Source organism: Hyla sarda, chromosome 1 (genome assembly GCF_029499605.1).
Source record: "Hyla sarda isolate aHylSar1 chromosome 1, aHylSar1.hap1, whole genome shotgun sequence".
NCBI lineage: Eukaryota > Metazoa > Chordata > Amphibia > Anura > Hylidae > Hyla > Hyla sarda.
In genome coordinates, this window is record NC_079189.1 from 93900288 (window position 1) to 93918989 (window position 18702).

Here is an 18702-nt window from a genome sequence, read left to right on the forward strand (position 1 = left end):
GGATCTGTATACAATATAAATGATTATATACAGGACCATATGGCGGTAGATATCAGCTGTACACAGGATGTGTATACCATATAAGTGATTACAGTTACATTTTGGGACTCACAATTACGTCTTTTCTGATCAGCGGCGCCCTCGTTCCTTCTACTACTCCGTCCGGATAAGACTGCCATGTGGATCTCTTAACATCTGCAGGACATGTTAGACTCTGCATTTTTCCAGTGCCCTCCCCTCCTCTACACAATTCTTCCATCTACAGGCCCACAAACTGTAATAATGCCCTCCTTGGTATCCGACACAGTAAAAGGGCAGGTAGGTAGGTAGCCAGGTAAATAGGTAACTAGGTAGTTAGATCAGGAAGCCAGATATGTTGGTAGGTGAGAATCCAGGTAGGTAGAGGGCTAGCTAGGTAGTTAGGCATTCCAGGTATGTACATAGTTAGGCAGCTGGGTATGTACGTAGTTAGATAGCCTGGTATGTAGGTAAGTAGTTAAGCATCCAGGTATAAAGTTACATAGCCCCCCCCCCTTCCCTGTAGGTATAGGCAGCAGAGTTAACCCCCCTTCCCTGTAGGTATAGACAGCAGAGTTAACCACTCCCCTTCCCTGTAGGTATAGGCAGCAGAGTTAACCCCCCTTTCCCAAAGGTATAGGCAGCAGAGTTGGTCCCCACCCTTCCCCATAGGTATAGGCAGCAGAGTTAAACCCTCTTCCCAATAGGTATAGGAACAAAGTTAACCCCCTTTCCCCGTAGGTATAGGCAGAGTTAAACCCCCCATTCCCCATAGGTATAGGCAGAGTTAAACCCCCTTTTCCCCATAGGTATAGGCAGAGTAACCCCCCTTCCTCTTCCCCATTGGTATAGAAAGAGTTACCCCCCTCTTCCCCATAGGTATAGGCAGTTATCCCCCCCTTTCCCCATAGATATAGGCAGTTACCCCCCCTTTCCCCACAGGTATAGGCAGAGTTGCCCCCCTTTCCTCCCCTCTTCCCCATAGGTAAAGGCAGCGTAACCCCCCCTCTTCCCCATAAGTATAGGCAGATTTACCCCCCCATTTCCCAGAGGTATAGGCAGAGTTACCCCCCCCCGTTCCCCATAGGTATAGGCAGAGTTACCCACTCTTCCCCATAGGTATAGGCAGAGTTACCCCCCCTCTTTCCCATAGGTATAGGCAGAGTTAACCCCCCCTCTTCCCCATTGGTATAGGCAGGGTTACCCTTCCTTTCCCCATAGGTATATGTAGAGTTACCCCCCTTTCCCATAGGTATAGGCAGAGTTACCCCTCCTCTTCCCCATAGGTATAGGCAGAGTTACCCCCCCTTTCCCCATAGGTATAGGCAGAGTTACTTCCTCCACACTTTCCCCATAGTTATAGGCAGAGTTACCCCCCCCACACACTTTCCCCATAGGTATAGGCAGAGTTACCCCCCTTTCCTCCCCTTTACTCATAGTTATAGGCAGAGTTACCCCTCCCCACTTCCACCATAAGTAAAGGCAGAGTTCCCCCCCACTTTCCCCATAGGTATAGGTAGAGTTAACCCCCTTTCTCCATAGGTATAGGCAGAGTTACCCACCCCCCTCTTCCCCATAGGTATAATCAGAGTAACCCCCCCCTCTTCCCCATAGGTATAGGCAGAGTAACACCCCCTCTCCCTCATAGGTAAAGGCAGAGTACCCCCGCTTCCCCATAGGTATAGGCAGAGTTATCCCCCCCTCCTTCCCATAGGTATAGGCAGAGTTACCCCCCCTCTTCCCCACAGGTATAGGCAGAGTTACCCCCCCCCCTTTCCCCATAGGTATAGGCAGAGTTACCCCCCCACACTCTCCCCATTGGTATAGGCAGAGTTAACCCCCCCACACTTTCTCCATAGGTATAGGCATAGGCATAGTTACCTCCCTTTCCTCCCCTTTACCCATAGGTATAGGCAGAGTTACCCCCCCTTCCCCATAGGTATAGGCAGAGTTACCCCCACTTTCCCCATAGGTATAGGCAGAGTTACCCCCCTTTCTCCATAAGTATAGGCAGAATTACCCACCCCCTCTTCCCCATAGGTATAATCAGAGTAACCCCCCCTCTTCCCCATAGGTATAGGCAGAGTAACACCCCCCCTTCTACTCCATAGGTATAGGCAGAGTAACCCCCCCCCTTTTCCCCATAGATATAAGCAGAGTTGAAAAAAATTATGCTCACCTGATGTCCCACGCAGCGATCTGCTCAGCCGCAGGGGCCCGCGTCTTCTCCCCTCCACAGTACAGGTGCCGATGAGTGATGTCATCGGCGCCTGTACTGCATGCTGCGTGGGGGCGGAGGTCACGTCTCCTCTGTGTAAGCTGCAGATACGGCTCAGACAGAGGGGACTCACCCTCCTGTATGTGCGTGTATCGCACATACCGGAGAAGTCAGCGCTGTCTGCTGGGGATCTGGGACGAGTGTCCGGAATCCTCAGTAGTGGCGGCTGACCCTTAACCCGACCAGGCGTGATTTCACAAGGGGGCGATGTCGTGACATCACGATCACAGCCGCCCGCGCCAAGCATTCTGAACCAAATGTTTAGAATGCTGGGGAATAGGAGTACCCCTTTAATATTCTTCTATATACACAGCTTCATTCTTCTGCATAAGACCAGTATGAAGCAGAGAGAAGCAATCTATATACTGTATATAATTTAAACAGAATAGTTTTGTGCTAAACCAAAATATCAGACACATCACACAGCAATATTTTTCACCAGCACTCTCTGCCCTGTCTACAAGGCCTGGCAAAATCTTAGTACAGCTTCTCTCAGGGGAACAGGGGATCCCTCAGGGGTGTATATTATACAAAACCACCCATGCTGCAACTCAAGAAATACACAGTGATTCTGGTCTAACAAGTGGGGAGCAGAAATGGGTTTCTGCATAAAGTCAGCCAGTCTGGAATATAGAAAATTGATTAATTTGGCTTGTATTGAAATAGTTGTATACATGTTCAGTTTAGATGTGTTTAGTCATAACCCCATCTGTTCTACCATACCCCCATTTATTCTACCTAAATGGGCCTTCTTTCTCCCCACAGCGCAGTGCAAACTTATTGGCCCTGATATACTGAGAGTGGAGTGTAAGTTTCTTTGTGGGTTTTAAGTCCCTACAATTTTTTTTCCCACAGTATTTGCAAAGGTTTCCCTACATTTTCCACTTTCCCTACATTTTCCTTCTTTAGGATACATACACACGTGCGGATTTACAGCGGATTTTACGCTGCAGCTCCGCCGCTGAAGGACCTCTGTATGGTGCCCTTAAATGTGCCTGCTTGGAGCGGCAATACGCCGCTCCGAGCAGACACACTGCGATGTGTGAGTCACTGCGCATGCGCGGTGTTACTCACACACATCACGGCCGCTTCCCCTGCTCAATGAGCTAGGTCGAGAGCTGCCGCGATGTGCGAGTATACTGCGCATGCACACGGCGACTCGCACATTGCAGTGTGTCTGCTCGTAGCGGCGTATTGCCGCTCCGAGCAGGCACATATAAAGGCAGCATATAGGAGGTCCTTCAGCGGCGGATCCGCAGTGAAATACGCTGCGAAAATCCGCACGTGTGAACGTACCCTTACACATTCTCTGATCTGTAGGGTTTTCCTCAGCTGAAATTCACCACATTTTCTGTGGAAACCTAAGTAGATATGTTGGGTTTTGTGAAAATGTTGGGAATACGCCCCTTTTTGGTGACCACGCCCCCTTTCCTCGACGGCCACACCGCTTTTTGGGTTTTCTTAGTAAAATGGAGAGTTAGTTGGGTTTTCCTCAATTCTGGTGCAAATTCTGGCACACATTCTGGTAAATGAGGGCCATTGACTGTACACATCAAGAGTTTATCAGATTATTGTGTACACGTGGAAGATCTTCGCTTTGTGACACATATAAGAAATAGGTAGCCCACACTCGTTTTATGCCAGGACATTCTTTTAATGTATGTGCTCAACGTAATGGCCGATGTATCCATCTGTGGCTAATATTGCCCATAGGCTTTATGCCGCATACCATATGTTTTTGTGGGATGCCATGTTTATGTGGATACTTTTCTTTTCTATACAGAAAAGAAAAAAAGGTACAGTATATTTATGTACATACACTAATTTAGCATCTGCTGGGTCAGTAGGGTTCTATAAATAGAGAAGAAAATGTACATACAAAATGTGGCGGGAACATAAAACAAGTTGTTGAAGTTGGACATTCACATTATTACACTGCAAATATATTATTTAGTTTAAGATAACCACCTTATATATTAAGTATTATTAACCCAATGCGCCCCCCCCCCCCCCAAGCTATTAGCTAGATAAACCCCTCTGGAAACCACTTGACTTTTTGTATGTGTGATCTTAGGTGCCTTCTTAAATATTGGCCTTGCCAAAAACATTACCAGCTTGCATTAGAAATAAGATCCACACCTATATATCTTCAAAAAAATTTGCCAACAAACCTGAACAACCCAGAATATAGCGTCTACATATATAAAGCCAAATGAAAAGCAATTCAATGTGCCATTTCAGCCTATATTGTTCCAGAATTTCATCTAAACATCCCAGATATATTACGATAGTAAGTGATATCAGAAGGAATATTTCATGATTCAGCCATAAATAATTATTATAGAGCTGTAGCGTGTAGCTTCTGGACCCCAATGCAAAGTCTGCAACAGGGCCCCATGTGCCAATTATAATACTGGTCTCAAAGATGTGCTTTGGAGCCCCCTTATAATTGCGGAATTTCGCCTCAAAGTAAAGCCCGTAGACTTCTATGGGATTCCGTACTTCCATTCACACTTCTGAATTACCGCTTGCGGAATTCCGCCAGCGGAAATTCAGAAGTGTGAATAGACCCTGAGGCACCAGGGCCCAACTGCTACCTCTGCGTCTTCTATAGCTATGCCCCCGATGATAGTGATCAATGAAATCCTTAATTTTTAGCACATTTTGTAGGATGTGAAGCCTCCAGATCTACTTTATACAGAACATTGTCTATGTAGCCTCTGTGAAGGGAAAAATACAGCTGCAAGCAGAACAATTTTTCCCATCGAAACGATAAAAGACGGAACCCAACAGTTCAATGGGGTCTGTCAAGCAATAGTTGTGTTTGCTGTGCAATGGATCTGACTGAGAATTGTGCTTTCCATTTTAAATGGAAGTCATATTGTAAATGTGAATGGTCCAATGGTCATCATATTTAGTATTCTTGTTCAGACACTATCTGAGATGTTTTGTATCCACTTTTCGAAACATGGTTTGTCAATATTAATAACAACAGTGTTCTGTGCATTTTGGAGACAGTACATGAACCAACCTATACAATCTTCTGTGACATTTGCATTTTGCAGGATCCCATGGTCCCTGTCAGAGGAATGCAGAACAGCACTTCCACTCTTCGTTCTTCGCAGTACGCTGAGAGCCCGGTTCAGCTTCTTAAATGACAGACTCCTGACAGTGGTGCGCTCAAAGTTACGACCTGCAAGAGGAAAATATGCTTTACTTTCATGATGACTAATTGTGAACATTCTACAATAGCCTTTTCTGCCTTTAATAGGTTATAGTGTACGAGCCTGAAGACATATCTGTGAACACTCTTAACATACTGGAGATTTAATATTACTTAAGCATGTGTCCCAAAAGGTCCCCAATTCTCCAGTTAGTATTGCCTATTTCAGTGTCTCATACTTAGCCGAAATGTCACAACAGGGATAATTTAAGAATTTCTGCATTATCTAGATTTAATCCACGTATGCTGTACACAGACACATATATATATATATATATATATATATATATATATATATATATGTTCTGCCTCAATTTGAAAGTTCTTTAAATTATATATTAGATTATTTTTAAATAGTAAATTCCATTGTACATTACACTATTTCTTATATGAAATCACATCACACCTTTAGGGTGCGTTCCCACCTGGCGTATTTGCAGCGTATTTGCTGCTGCGTATTTAATTTTTCCATTGAAGTCAATGGGTAGGAAAATACGCAGCAGCAAATACGCAGCAAATATGCAGCAAAATACGCCAGGTGGGAATGCACCCTTAGGGTTCCCAGTCTAGCATCCCTATTATACTGACCAGAGCCATTGGATTTATTATGTTTTTTGGGTTGTAAGTTAAACATAGGCACCCAGAAGAAACCAATAGGCAGATTATACAAATTTACGTATTTCTGAGCAGGAGTGATGTTCATGTAATGCCATATGGGTGTTACTACAACAACAATTTTATCTGTGTTGGGGGGCACACAGCCTGGGTGTCTGCAGATTATTGACAGAAAAAGGTTGTTTATTGATGTGTCTGTAGGTCAAGTACTGAGAATTTCATTCCTGCAGGTTAAAATTTGAATATTAAAGCTTAAAATACAAAGGCAGATTATGGTAACGTTTTTTTTTTTTTGTAATAAAAAAAACAAAACACAAATCGACTTTACAGAAAGAAAGGGTATAAAGGAAAAACTAATCTTTTTTTTTTTACATTTTGAATACAATCATGGCTTAACTAAAAACAACAAAACAAAACAAAAAAGGGTAAATCTTGTACTTTTAAAGGGGTACTCCCGTGGAAACCTTTTTTTTATTTATTTTTTAAATCAACTGGTGCCGGAAAGTTAAACAAATTTGTAAATTACTTCTATTAAAAAATCTTAATCCTTCTAGTACTTTTTAGGGGCTATATATTACAGAGGAAATGGTTTACTTTTTAGATTTCTCTAATGTCGTGACCACAGTGTTCTCTGCTGACCTCTGCTGTCCATTTTAGGAACTGTCCAGAGCAGGAGAAAATCCCCATAGCAAACATATGCTGCTCAGGACAGTTCCTAAAATGGACAGCAGAGGTCAGCAGAGAGCACTGTGGTCATGACATCAGAAAAATCTAAAAAGTAAAGCATTTCCTCTGTAGTATATAGCCCCTAAAAGGTACTGGAAGGATTAAGATTTTTTTTAATAGAAGTAATTTACAAATCAAACTGAAGCTCATTGGATAATACGTACCGGAGCCCAGGGAAATCTAGGTTTAAATGATAAGCATTTTTATCTAGACTGTATTACTTAATAATATATTTGCAGTGTGTTTTGTATTGTTTTTAACAGTTTTTATTCATGCACTGTTTATATTCACTTGTTTTGTGTTTGAACTACCCGCCCCTGTTTGATGAGGTCACACAGGTATATACCGGTGACCACACAGTGGGCGTTCATGGTCTGAGGAAGTGCGGAAGCACGACACAGCTGTAACCATCACGCTGCATTCGTTCCCTGGCGTCCTGGCCGGATACCTGCCTTTACACCGGATCGCTATGCACCTTTTGCTAATGAAATAAAGAAAGCTTTTGTAAGCCTGAAAATCACGGTGAGTGCCGTCTTATACTTTATACTTTCTACATCCTTCTTGAATTTACATCATTTACAAATCTGTTTAACTTTCTGGCACCAGTTGATTAAAAAAAAATAAAATAAAGGGTTTTCCACGGAAGTACCCCTTTAATCAGCTTCCAATGGGTCAGCAGAAAATAGTGGCAGATTTGTGGATTTTCCACTGGCCCATTAAAGTTAATGTTATCAAACTCTGGTGCAGATTTTCTATAGCGAATTTGACCCTCACACTTCATAGAACACTCCAATTTTTGTAAAACATCTCAAGTGTTAGAAAAAAGGATTTGATCCTCAAGAAAAATGTTGTTCAGAAATCTGACTCAACTTTACTGTGCACCTTTGCCCGCAACACATGTGACACTGCCAAGAATCATAGTGTTGCGCTGCCTGCATTGCAGCTAATGAAAGTGAATGTCATCATGGATGGATTTCTGGCAACGTATGTGCCACAATGCAACCACATTCCCTTTCTTTAGCATGTTACTGTGATCTTTAGCCATGCGACATGATTCATGGCCAAGGTAACTGTATATCTCTAGTGATAAATATGCACCAGTGTTCATCAAAGGTGGAGCCTCACAAAGCTGATTGAATCAACATGGTTCTCTCAATGATACTACACAAGTCCCCACTGAGAAAGCATTATTCACAGCCTAGTAAATAGCTTTTAATGTGAACCGGCTGCAGTGGAGGCATGAATTATAAATGACAGCCATACAGCTGAAGTTTACTTACTCCTGTTCCGATTAATTCTGCAATGTTCTTCAGATGCACTTCCCAAATGGCTGTCTCCTGTGGGTGAGCTGTATACAGGGTTATCCTGACCCGTTTCCTCAGGTACTAAGGCTGCAGCTGAGGCAGCTGATAGTTCAGAAGACAATGCTGCTACGGTTAAGTCTAGGGACGAGCTGCAGTCTGGGGAGCCATCCTGTGAACGTCTTTTCCGCTCTTTAGTAAGGCCGTAGTGTGATGCACCTTTACACCTGGGAATTAGAAACATAGGTCAGATTGGAACAGAATGTCGATGATAATAGAAATTAAGAAAATTGCAACATTAAGATTTTTAAGATCATATTTGGGAAGGAATAAGCCCCCACTTATCTGTATGCTGTGTCCTCTTAGCATCAGCGGCATTTCAGAAATAAGAGTGGTTATAAATGACTTTATGACACAGATCTCTTTTTTGGCTTTTACAATCCAGTCTCGTAACAAGTGTCCTGAGTCCAGTGTGAATTTTGTTTGTAAGTGTCCTAGACTAGGCACATATGTGATCCTTTCTGCTAGATAGGAACTTCCTAAAACAACTACATATGATAATAATATACAGATTTTCTCTTTTTATGTTTTTTTTAAATTTATTTATATTTGTGTCTTGCACCACCAATCTAGCCATGTACCAGACAAGACAAAGCGGACACATTTTTTAGTGCTGGCTAAGTGGCTGCTAAAATGTAAGTTCCTTGTAGAAGAGGGGAGATTAGTGCAGAACCTGTAAGAGATGTGTTTTATATTAGAGGGGTACTGTGTCTGGCACATACACTGACCAGCCATAACATTAAAACTACCTGCCTAACATTGTATAGCTTTCTCTCATGCTGTCAAAATAGTTTATAGACACCACAACTCCTTTGAAGGTGTCATGTTGTGGTGTCCTGGAACAGGACCTGGTCCTGTCCCTTTGTCTGGAGTCCCCTCATCCAGAGTCCCTCCATGCTAATGAGCTCTCCTGAAGGGCTAACTCCTAGTCGCCTCTTAATATGGTAATATTTAAAGTATATATTTATATATCTGATTAATTTAGGATACCTCTGTATAGGACCTTAGAGGTCACATGCCTATGATTTATGTTATGCTATGGTTTAAGGACCTTTCGGTCATGTGATATACCCAGAGTTCCATGGGTCAGGACTGACAGGTTTGGCTATCTAATGAGCTTTGTCCCACCCCCTTAGTATATTTGGGGCTGCAGCCACTAGATTTGCTCTCTTACTCTCTTGGCTCCTAACTCTCTTTTAGTTCTGGATTATCAAAGAAAGCACAACTCATATCTCATCATCAATTCAGGCTAGGCCTGAAGCCTTATCTTCCGCAGCCACTAAACCGTGTGTCATCCAGCTCAAAACTACTAAAATCCTGTGTGACTACTGCAACTCAAGTATCTTCAAATCAGTAGCACAGTGGCTAGAAAATCAAAGCTCATTGCAATCCCAGCAAGTCCCAGCAAACCTGTGAGGAACCTAAACTATGGTCCTCTATATAAAGACTGTTTTGTTACCTGCAGTTGCATAAAATATGCAGTAAAGTTTATTCGGGTTTTCATCAATATCTGCTGTGGACATTCCTTTATTTATCCCTACCTTGTGGGACAGTTGGCGGTAGGACCATAACCCTAAGGAAACTTCATCCTGGCCTCACGACAACAAAGGGTTAATACCAACATACCCTACACTATTACCTGCACCACCCAGTTACCACAATATGGTTTCTGGTACCAAGACAATACCAAGATGCTATAATTTGCCACCTGGGGCCAACATGATTGGACTTTTTTTTTTTAACCATATCCCACAGATGCTCAGTTGGGTTGAGATGTTTAGGTTATGTTCACACAGTGTTTTTTGAGTCCCAAATGGCTGAAAAGAAAATGATCAGAAAGAAAGACGTGATGTTTTTCAGCCCTATACTGCTCGAACCAGGTAAAAAACTGTGTGTAAACATAGCCATAATGTGGCTTATTTTTGCATATGGCTAATTGTTTGCATGGCATATTTCATCAGCAGTCACAAGGATATAGATAACTTTATGCTAATGCCATTACTTTGCTGGCACAATTTGGCTTCCACAACTTCCAAGCCCTAGAGTGGGAATAGCTGCAAGATGGCAGCAATATGTAATTACTATACAGTCCCAATGGGTGCACAAGACTACCTTACATTGTAAAGTATCTATGGTTGTTTTTGGAAGTAGGGATGGAGTTAAAGGGGTACTCCACTGGGAATTTTTTTTTTTTTAAATCAACTGGTGCCAGAAGGTTAAACAGATTTATAAATCAATAGAATCACAGGTAAAGAAAAGACGGAGCAACTCACCCAGGTAACCGGAGACTGTGCGTCTTTGTCAGATCGCGATCAAGGATATAGATGCGGGGAGGTGGAAGGGGGAACGGGGGGAATCAGACGTCGGGCCACAGCCGCATCGCACCTTGTGGTGCTTCGTCAGGCCCCTGCGACGCAGGGGCCTGACGAAGCACCACAAGGTGCGATACGGCTGTGGACCGACGCCGGATTCCCCCCGTTCCACTCTATGTCTGTTAACACCGATTTCACCATTGAACACACCTATTGCTTGGTTTAAAGGGACAGTGCCGGATTTTTCTTTTTTTAGTGGTTACAGATTTATAATTTACTTCTATTAAAAAAATCTTAATTCTTCCAGTTCTTTTTCTTTTTGAATTTCCTTTCTGTCTGATCAAAGTGCTCTCTGCTGACACCTCTGTCCATTTTAGGAACTGTCCAGAGCAGGATAGGTTTGCTATGGGGATTTGCTCCTACTGTGGACAGTTCCTAAAATGGTCAGAGGTGTCAGCAGAGAGCACTGTGGTCAGGCAGAAAGGAAATTCAAAAAGAAAAGAACTTCCTGTGGAACATACAGCAGCTGATAAGTACTGGATTTTTAAATAGAAGTCATTTACAAATCTGTTTAACTTTCTGGCACCAGTTGATTTGGAAAAAAATGGATTACCCCTTTAAGGCGACTGGCTAATGTATATGGAGCAGAGAAGGATCAGGCATGTTGGATTTTAACTGCCCAATCCTTTTGTTCTGGGAAAGATAAGAAGAGTCTGGTAATAATACATTGCTATATTGTAACTTATCGTAAAGAGGACATGAAAGATACATAAGTTATGGTTATGTGATAAAATTCTACACATGATGGCTCAGCCCCAAACGCTATTGTAGGTTGTGATTTCATCAGTGCAATATTGTTACATCCCATACCCACAAGTCACTATGTAGCCCTAGCCTAGGAAATGCTTTATAACCTGTTATTTCTTTTGCTTTTCAGCAGGATATCAGAACGCTGTCATGGTCTGTTCTATGTTCCCAGCATATTCCAAACAATGCTTCTTATTATGAGAAGCGTCATTGCTGTGGCTCCCGGTTAGATAAAGCTGGGATATCAGGCAATGCATAAGTCTGTTCACAATACAAAGCACATCGTACATGTTTTCTCATGGAGCATCATGCCAAGTTATGAATCATTGTGTTTGTTTTATCTCACAGTCAATGTGATTAATGTAACAGAATGAAATCAGATGAAAAGTCTGGTGAAGAGCAATGTTTTCATCCACGAGGCTCACTGGAGAGTCGTTCACTACATATTATTGTATTGATGGGCCGATAATGAAAATTATTATTTTTATACTGTGTTAATATGAAAGAAGAGCAAGTCCAGCGCAGTACTAGATGCAGACAGTGCGGTTTGTTCAATATTGCACACAGAACACAAGACGAACATGGCAGTGACGCGTTTCGGCCGGCGGCACCCGGCCTTACTCAAGACAGACCGTGCTTTCCCTCAAATGTCTGGTGAAGAGCAATGTTTTTATCCATGAGGCTCACTGGAGAGTCGTTCACTACATATTATTGTATTGATGGGCCGATAATGATAATTATTATTTTTATACTGTGTTAATATAAAAGAAAAACAAGTCCAGTGCAGTACTAGATGCAGACGGTGCGGTTTATTCAATATTGCACACAGAACACAAGACGAACATGGCCGTGACGCGTTTTGGCCGGCGGCACCCGGCCTTACTCATACAAAAGTAAGACAGACCATGCTTTCCCTCAAACGTCTGGTGAAGAGCAATGTTTTTATCCACGAGGCTCACTGGAGAGTCGTTCACTACATATTATTGTATTGATGGGCCGATAATGATAATTATTATTTTTATACTGCGTTAATATAGTTCCATCATATAATTCATGGCTATTTAGCTTATGGTAGAGGGAATAACACTGCAGGTGACAATAACTTCATAGCAAGTCGACATGCAACGTGTCATGTTGTAAAATCTCTTCCTAGAGTGCTGACATCTAGGGGGTTGTTTACTAATATTTCCTTTTTTTTCCATTTTCATTTAGATTTCCCCCCCCCTCCCAAATAATTCCTTCTATGTATCGATGTGTTTTAACATGTCTGAAAAACTTCCCTTTAAAGGGGTACTCCGCTGCTCAGTGTTTGGAACAAACTGTTCCGAACGCTAGAGTTGGCATCGGGAGCTCGTGAGGTCATAGCCCCGCCCCCTCATGACATCATGTCCCACCCCCTCAATGCAAGTCTATGGGAGGGGGTGTGACGGTTGTCACGCCCCCTCCCATAGACTTGCATTGAGGGGGGCGGGACGTCAAGAGGGGGCAGGACTATGATGTCACGAGCTCCCGACTCCAGCTGACCAGCTTGACCTTTAACCTCCCTATTAAAAGTATAAAAAAAAAACACAGCCTCAAAATTCACCAAAAACAAAGTAAACCATTTCATAAATTACTGACATAAAAACTTAGCCCACTTTTCGGAAAATTAGCTGAAAATGATGAACAGGGTGAAAAAAGAGGGAAACGTCGGTACGTGTTTGGCGCGTGACGTTAATATAGCAAAATGAATCTATTTGCACAGAAACATAATAGCAAATGAGAGCCCTAGTGTCAATTATAAAAAGTACCTAACATTCTTAAAAGTAATATGATATAAGGATATAAAATTTAAGGATATAAAATGAACAGATATGTACCTACATGAGCTTCTAATCTACAACTTTGTGTTTATTAACTATTCTGAAAGTACATGGCGCATAAAACAGGATAAAGTTTGAAAATCCTATCAAACATTACTCAAACATTATTATGGCATTGTCAGTTGTAGTGACGAGACGAGTGATAAAACTCTAAATACTGCCGCAGTACATTCCTCTAAATACCCTATTCAGGAAGATCATTAACTATTGAATAGCCATTGCTGCATTTAATAAATATTAAGATGGTGTCTGTATGTAGTTTATTACATTCATTTTATATTAGAACATTGGGCTCAAAGGAGGTGTCTTATAAGATCGTAACCTACTGATAAAAAGAGCTGGTTATTGTCGGATGATGGATTGGACATAGTACAGGATCTTTGGAGAGTTAACACATGTTCGCCAGCTGTGATCCTAAAAGTCTTCCCTCATTTTTTTCACATTTTAAGATACTGCATATGTCGCAGCCTAGTCTTAATAAGAAGTGACTAGAATTTTCAGCTAGTCTTGTAAGTTATCCGACTATTCCTTCCAGTCTGTACAGTATCACATTGCCTAGAAGACGCTATTATAACAATATTTATTTATATATATAAGGTAGAACAGTCTTCCAAACATGAAAGACTTGTCATGAGCGTATACTATTAACATGCATATGAGGTAGAAGGCAGGGCTATATACAGTATTTTGGAATTAAGGCTGCATGACTTTGATCATTGCTTATGTTTTACAAATCTCTAGTATTTGGCACATCATTTGTGGCTATGTATTAAATGAGCTGAAGTGTATTATAATAGAAAGAGTAAGCCACAACCAGCTGGCTTTAAATAAGGTTTCTAGTTAACTATTGTCAGCACATGGCAGAGGAGAACTAGGACAAATAGATTTGTAGAAGCATAGTAGCTCTGATTTTACTGACATGAATATGTTCTGTCTTCATATAAAGGTTAAGTGTATATAAATGCAAACACACCAGAAGACTGCATGTGCTGAGATATACTGTGTGTATAATATGAATCATTGTGAATTGCATTACTGCTATAGACAGGGCTGGTGCAAAGATCTTTGCCGCCCTAGGCAAAAGCTAATTAGCTGCCCCCTTGACTCCGCCCTTTGACACGCCCCACCTTACTTTTGGGGCTACACACTGTAACAAACCTCCTCCTCATGTAATTACCTTACTCCTGGTGTGACAGACTGTAACAAACCACCTCCTCATGTAATCTCCGTACTACTGGGGTTGCAGAGACAAAGACAGAAGTGGAAGCTTGGCGTCGCGCTGCTGAAGACTTCATGAATGGAAGACACTTTCGGTAAGTTTCAAATATTTATTTCAAACACCCAACGCGTTTCTGGGTATTAACAACCCTTTCCTCATGCCTGAGAAAAGGGTTCTTAATACCCAGAAATGCGTTGCATGAGGGGCACACATAGCGCTCAGCGCTCCAGCCTGCTGCGTAACTATGAGTGACAATGTGAGTGCACGGGGAGGGGGGGGGGGGGGGCGCTCCAGGTACGTACCGAACAGAGCAGGGGTAGCAGCGGGAAGCGCACCCCCATCAAAGGTGCACTATAGGCGGAAGCCTATTTAGCCTATAGGAAAAAACATCCCTGGCTATAGAAAAAGTTAAGGTTCCTGGTGCACCCAGGATAGGTTGAGATTTTTTGATCCCAGGAGGGGTATATATATATATATATATATATATATATATAGTAGAATCTCCCAATAACGGACACTCACAGGGAATAAAAAAGTGTCCGCTATTGAGAGATGTCCACTATTGGGGAAAAAAAGGCTAAAAATCTTTTTGAAGGTCCAAATACTGTAGAGTGTACTTACCTATAAAACACGATAAAAAGCGATATTACAGTAGAATCTCCCAGTGCCATTTAATCACCCCATGTCAACACCTATACCATTTCACCCCCACTTTATACCCTGTGCCACTTTATTCCCTGTGCCACTTTATTCCCCCTGTGCCTTGTGCCAAATCTTCCCCCCCCTTACCCCTTGTGCCACATCACTTTTCCCCTTCCCTCCTCCCCTGTTGTTATTACCTGGTCAGCAGGCTCAGCGCAGGGGCTCTCAGCTGTTTTAACCTTATCCTGATGTCCTTTGCGCTACAACAACTGAGAGTAGCAGCGGTGGCTGCAGACACTAACGAGTGACATCAGAAACTTTACTCGTCAGTGCCCGCAGTAGCCGCTGCTCACAGCCTCTCAGAGGGTGCAGCGCAGAGGACATCAGGAGAATGTCAAACCCGCTAAGAGCCCCTGTATCAGAGCCTGCTGGCCAGGTTAGAAGGACAGCAGGGGAGGAGGGAAGGGGAAAATGGGTGAAGGGATCACTTGGCACAGGGGGGAGTGGAACAGGAGGATAAAGGGGGATGAAATAAATGGCACAGGGGGTGTTAAAGAGGGAGTGATGAATTTGCACAAAGGTTAATAAAGGGGGAATTAAATAGCATGGGGGGATGAAGGGGAAATGATACGTCACTGGTGTCAATGGGAGTAAAAAAGGGGAAGATGATTTGGCACGAGGGGGGGGGGGAACAAAGTGGCAGAGGGGGATCAGGGGAGAGGGGGGTGAATGATGTGGCCAGCGGATGTACAGAAGAAGGGGACCACTGTTTAAACAGCAGTCTTCTGCTTCTGTGCTGGGGCTGCTGCAGGGGGGTGCAGCAGGGACCCTGGGACCCTTACTGGGGTATTGGCTAAAAACCCCTGACAGCGGCCCTGTGTACAAGATAGGGCCGGTAGTTAAGCCTGGTTGTCCCTTATTGGGAGTGTTTTGTTCCCTGTTGGGTGTGTTTTGTCCCCTGTTGGGAGTGTTTTATCCCCTATTGGGAGTGTTTTGTACCCTATTGGGTGTGTCCGCATCCGCTTTTGGGAGTGTTCCTTATTTGGAGGTTGCAAATACATTAAGTCTTATGGGACTCTGCTGGGGAATTAAAAAATGTCCCCTATTGGGTGGTGTCCGCTAAGGGAGATCTTATTTTATATATATATATATATATATATATATATATATATATATATATATATATATACATATATACATACATATATATATATAGACTAGGGTCCATCCTGATGAAGTTACCTTACGCTATGGTCACACAGTGTATTTTTAGACATATTTCATTTAAATAAAGGGCATTCATAAATCACAGAGATTTTACATCCGTATTTTCAAAATGAATGATCACTGTCACGTTGGGCAGGGATATGAGCTCTTCCACAGCCACCTTTCCCATCTACTTGAGTATCCACCCTAAAGGATGGATCCTCAACTGGATGGTGATCCCTGTTCTGAGTCAAGTGGCATAGATAAGTTCCATATGATAAACAAACACTGTGCAGAAGTCAGGGAAGCACTACCTGTTTTCATCTGGTCCTGTGTATATAAATATCTTATAGAGTATCTGCTGTATGCATGCTCATCTTGGTCTGCTCTACATGATTTTACCTGGTCCTGACTTCACATTTACACTTGTGCTTGTGTAATGTAACCAGCAGAGTTGTTTGTAGATGTCATAAAAAATACCAAGTTTTAACATTTTTAAGTTGTGTAACTGGTTGATCTGCTGATGCTGTGGGCTCATGGTATTGACTATTTGTTAAGTTTGTCGAACTGGCATAGGTTTACTGTTGGTACCATAGCAATATGTTGATGTTTTTGGTTCAGTAATGGGTGCTGGTGGTGATAGTGATAAGCTTGAGGTGATGGCTTGGTGATTTGCTAATGTTGATGTCTCTGTTAAATAATGACTAACTAAACAGGGGATTGATACGCAAGTACTGCAACCTTGTGAGGTGAAACATCCTGAGGGGCAACATATTACAAAATAGCATTGGCCACATGGCTCCTGGCACCAGTATGTCTGGCAGTCTTTTGGTGTGCGTTTGGGGGAGGAGTATTAGGAGGTGATTGATTTAAAAAAAAAAAAATAGCTGGGTGAAGGAAGGAATTAACTGATCATAGCGTATGCATAAATAATCGGTCACAACACTTCATTCTATGGTTACAATGTGCAAATGCTGCTGCAGGCAATATGTTGCTGTATAATCTGACTATCTATCAGTAGAAGAGCACATGCACTACTGCAGGTTGGCAATGGCTTATTTTTCTCCTATTCACAGAAATAAACACACCAATTTATGGGGAGGTTTGGAAAGTTTGGAGGATATAACTTGTTGTGTGGATGACAGCTATATATTGTGTTTGGCCGGCTTGAGTCATTTAGCATTGAGAACATATGCCCATATAACAAACATGTGCCCATATCTCATACTATTTTATAACTGAACCTCCAGCATTTCTTGCAAATTTTTGTAATAGCTGGGACAGTCAATAAATGGATTGACAGATAGTGATGCTTGCTGTAATGGAACAGCCACTCTAGGACAGGCAATTCTGAAGCTAACAAATGGCTTGCACTATAAACACAATGGAATACAGTACACAAATCTCAACCACAACAAGTTAAAAATTCCATCAGTACCAAAGAAAGGTAGCATCATAGTGCAGAACAGGATTTTGACTGGTCCTCTGAAAAGAAGCCTTATCTGGTGGGCTGCCCATGCCCATGACCAATGGTCTCCAAACTGTGCCACTCCAAAAGTTGCAAAACTACAACTCCAATCATGCTCGAACAACCATCAATACTGTAACCCATGATGCTGTCTGGGCATGCTGGAGTTGTAGTTTTGCGACATCTGTAGGGCCAAAGTTTGGCGACCCCTGCCCTTGACAGTGGTTCAGGATCTGCACCATGGCAATGAGGCTGATGATGAAATAATCCATTTATTATGCAGATAAGGCACATAGTTGAATGGTGTGACCTCAGTCTCATTTACTAGGCTGCCCATATCTAGTTGGACCTTGTTCCTTTTAATGTGCATTTGGTTTAGTATCTCTTGATTTCTTTTTACAATTTGTATATTTGTTTAACCAGCTGACGATAACAAGATGTACACTGAGCACACAGAGTCTTATAAATTCAATCAGACAATCTGGGAGCTACAATCTGTCCATGTCATGCAATCTGCGTAAGCTACAATAATTAAATGTGGCTCTTTGGTCCCCCACTCAGCCTAAAAGGTCTCTGTGAGCAAAGGGAGGAACGGACTTAAAAGACCAACGTAAACAGGTTGACCAGCTCAGTATATCTATATCTAATGAAGTGTTGGAGACAGCAAGCAGTTCCTCACTACTACTCTTTAATGGAATGCTTGTGTGTGGCTTGTATCACAGGTGAAAAACAAAGCAATGGTTCATAGGTAATATATTATTTTTATTAACAGTGTAAAATATTTATTGATCATTGCAAAACTGATGAAAAACCCATCATATTCTCACGTTTTACTGAGACCAGGTCTATGGAGTGCTGTTAACAAAAAATAAAATAAAAGAGTTATTAGGTTTGTTCACATAGAGTATATTGATCAATATTTGGTATTTGGAGCTCATTTAAGTCCTTATTGTTTAACCAAAATC

At 42.2% G+C, this 18702-nt stretch overlaps 1 protein-coding gene across 2 annotated transcripts in view; it reads right to left on the minus strand.

Annotated features, from left to right (window-relative positions):
- Positions 1 to 18702, minus strand: part of LNX1 (ligand of numb-protein X 1) — a 161973-nt gene that overhangs the window by 92879 nt on the left and 50392 nt on the right. For both annotated transcript variants that reach the window (XM_056558069.1, XM_056558060.1), the window contains exons 2-3: positions 8141 to 8388; positions 5328 to 5489 (exon numbers count right to left, since the gene is read on the minus strand). In XM_056558069.1, the coding sequence (XP_056414044.1) occupies positions 5328 to 5489; positions 8141 to 8388 (410 nt within the window). The remainder of the gene's footprint in view (positions 1 to 5327; positions 5490 to 8140; positions 8389 to 18702) is intronic.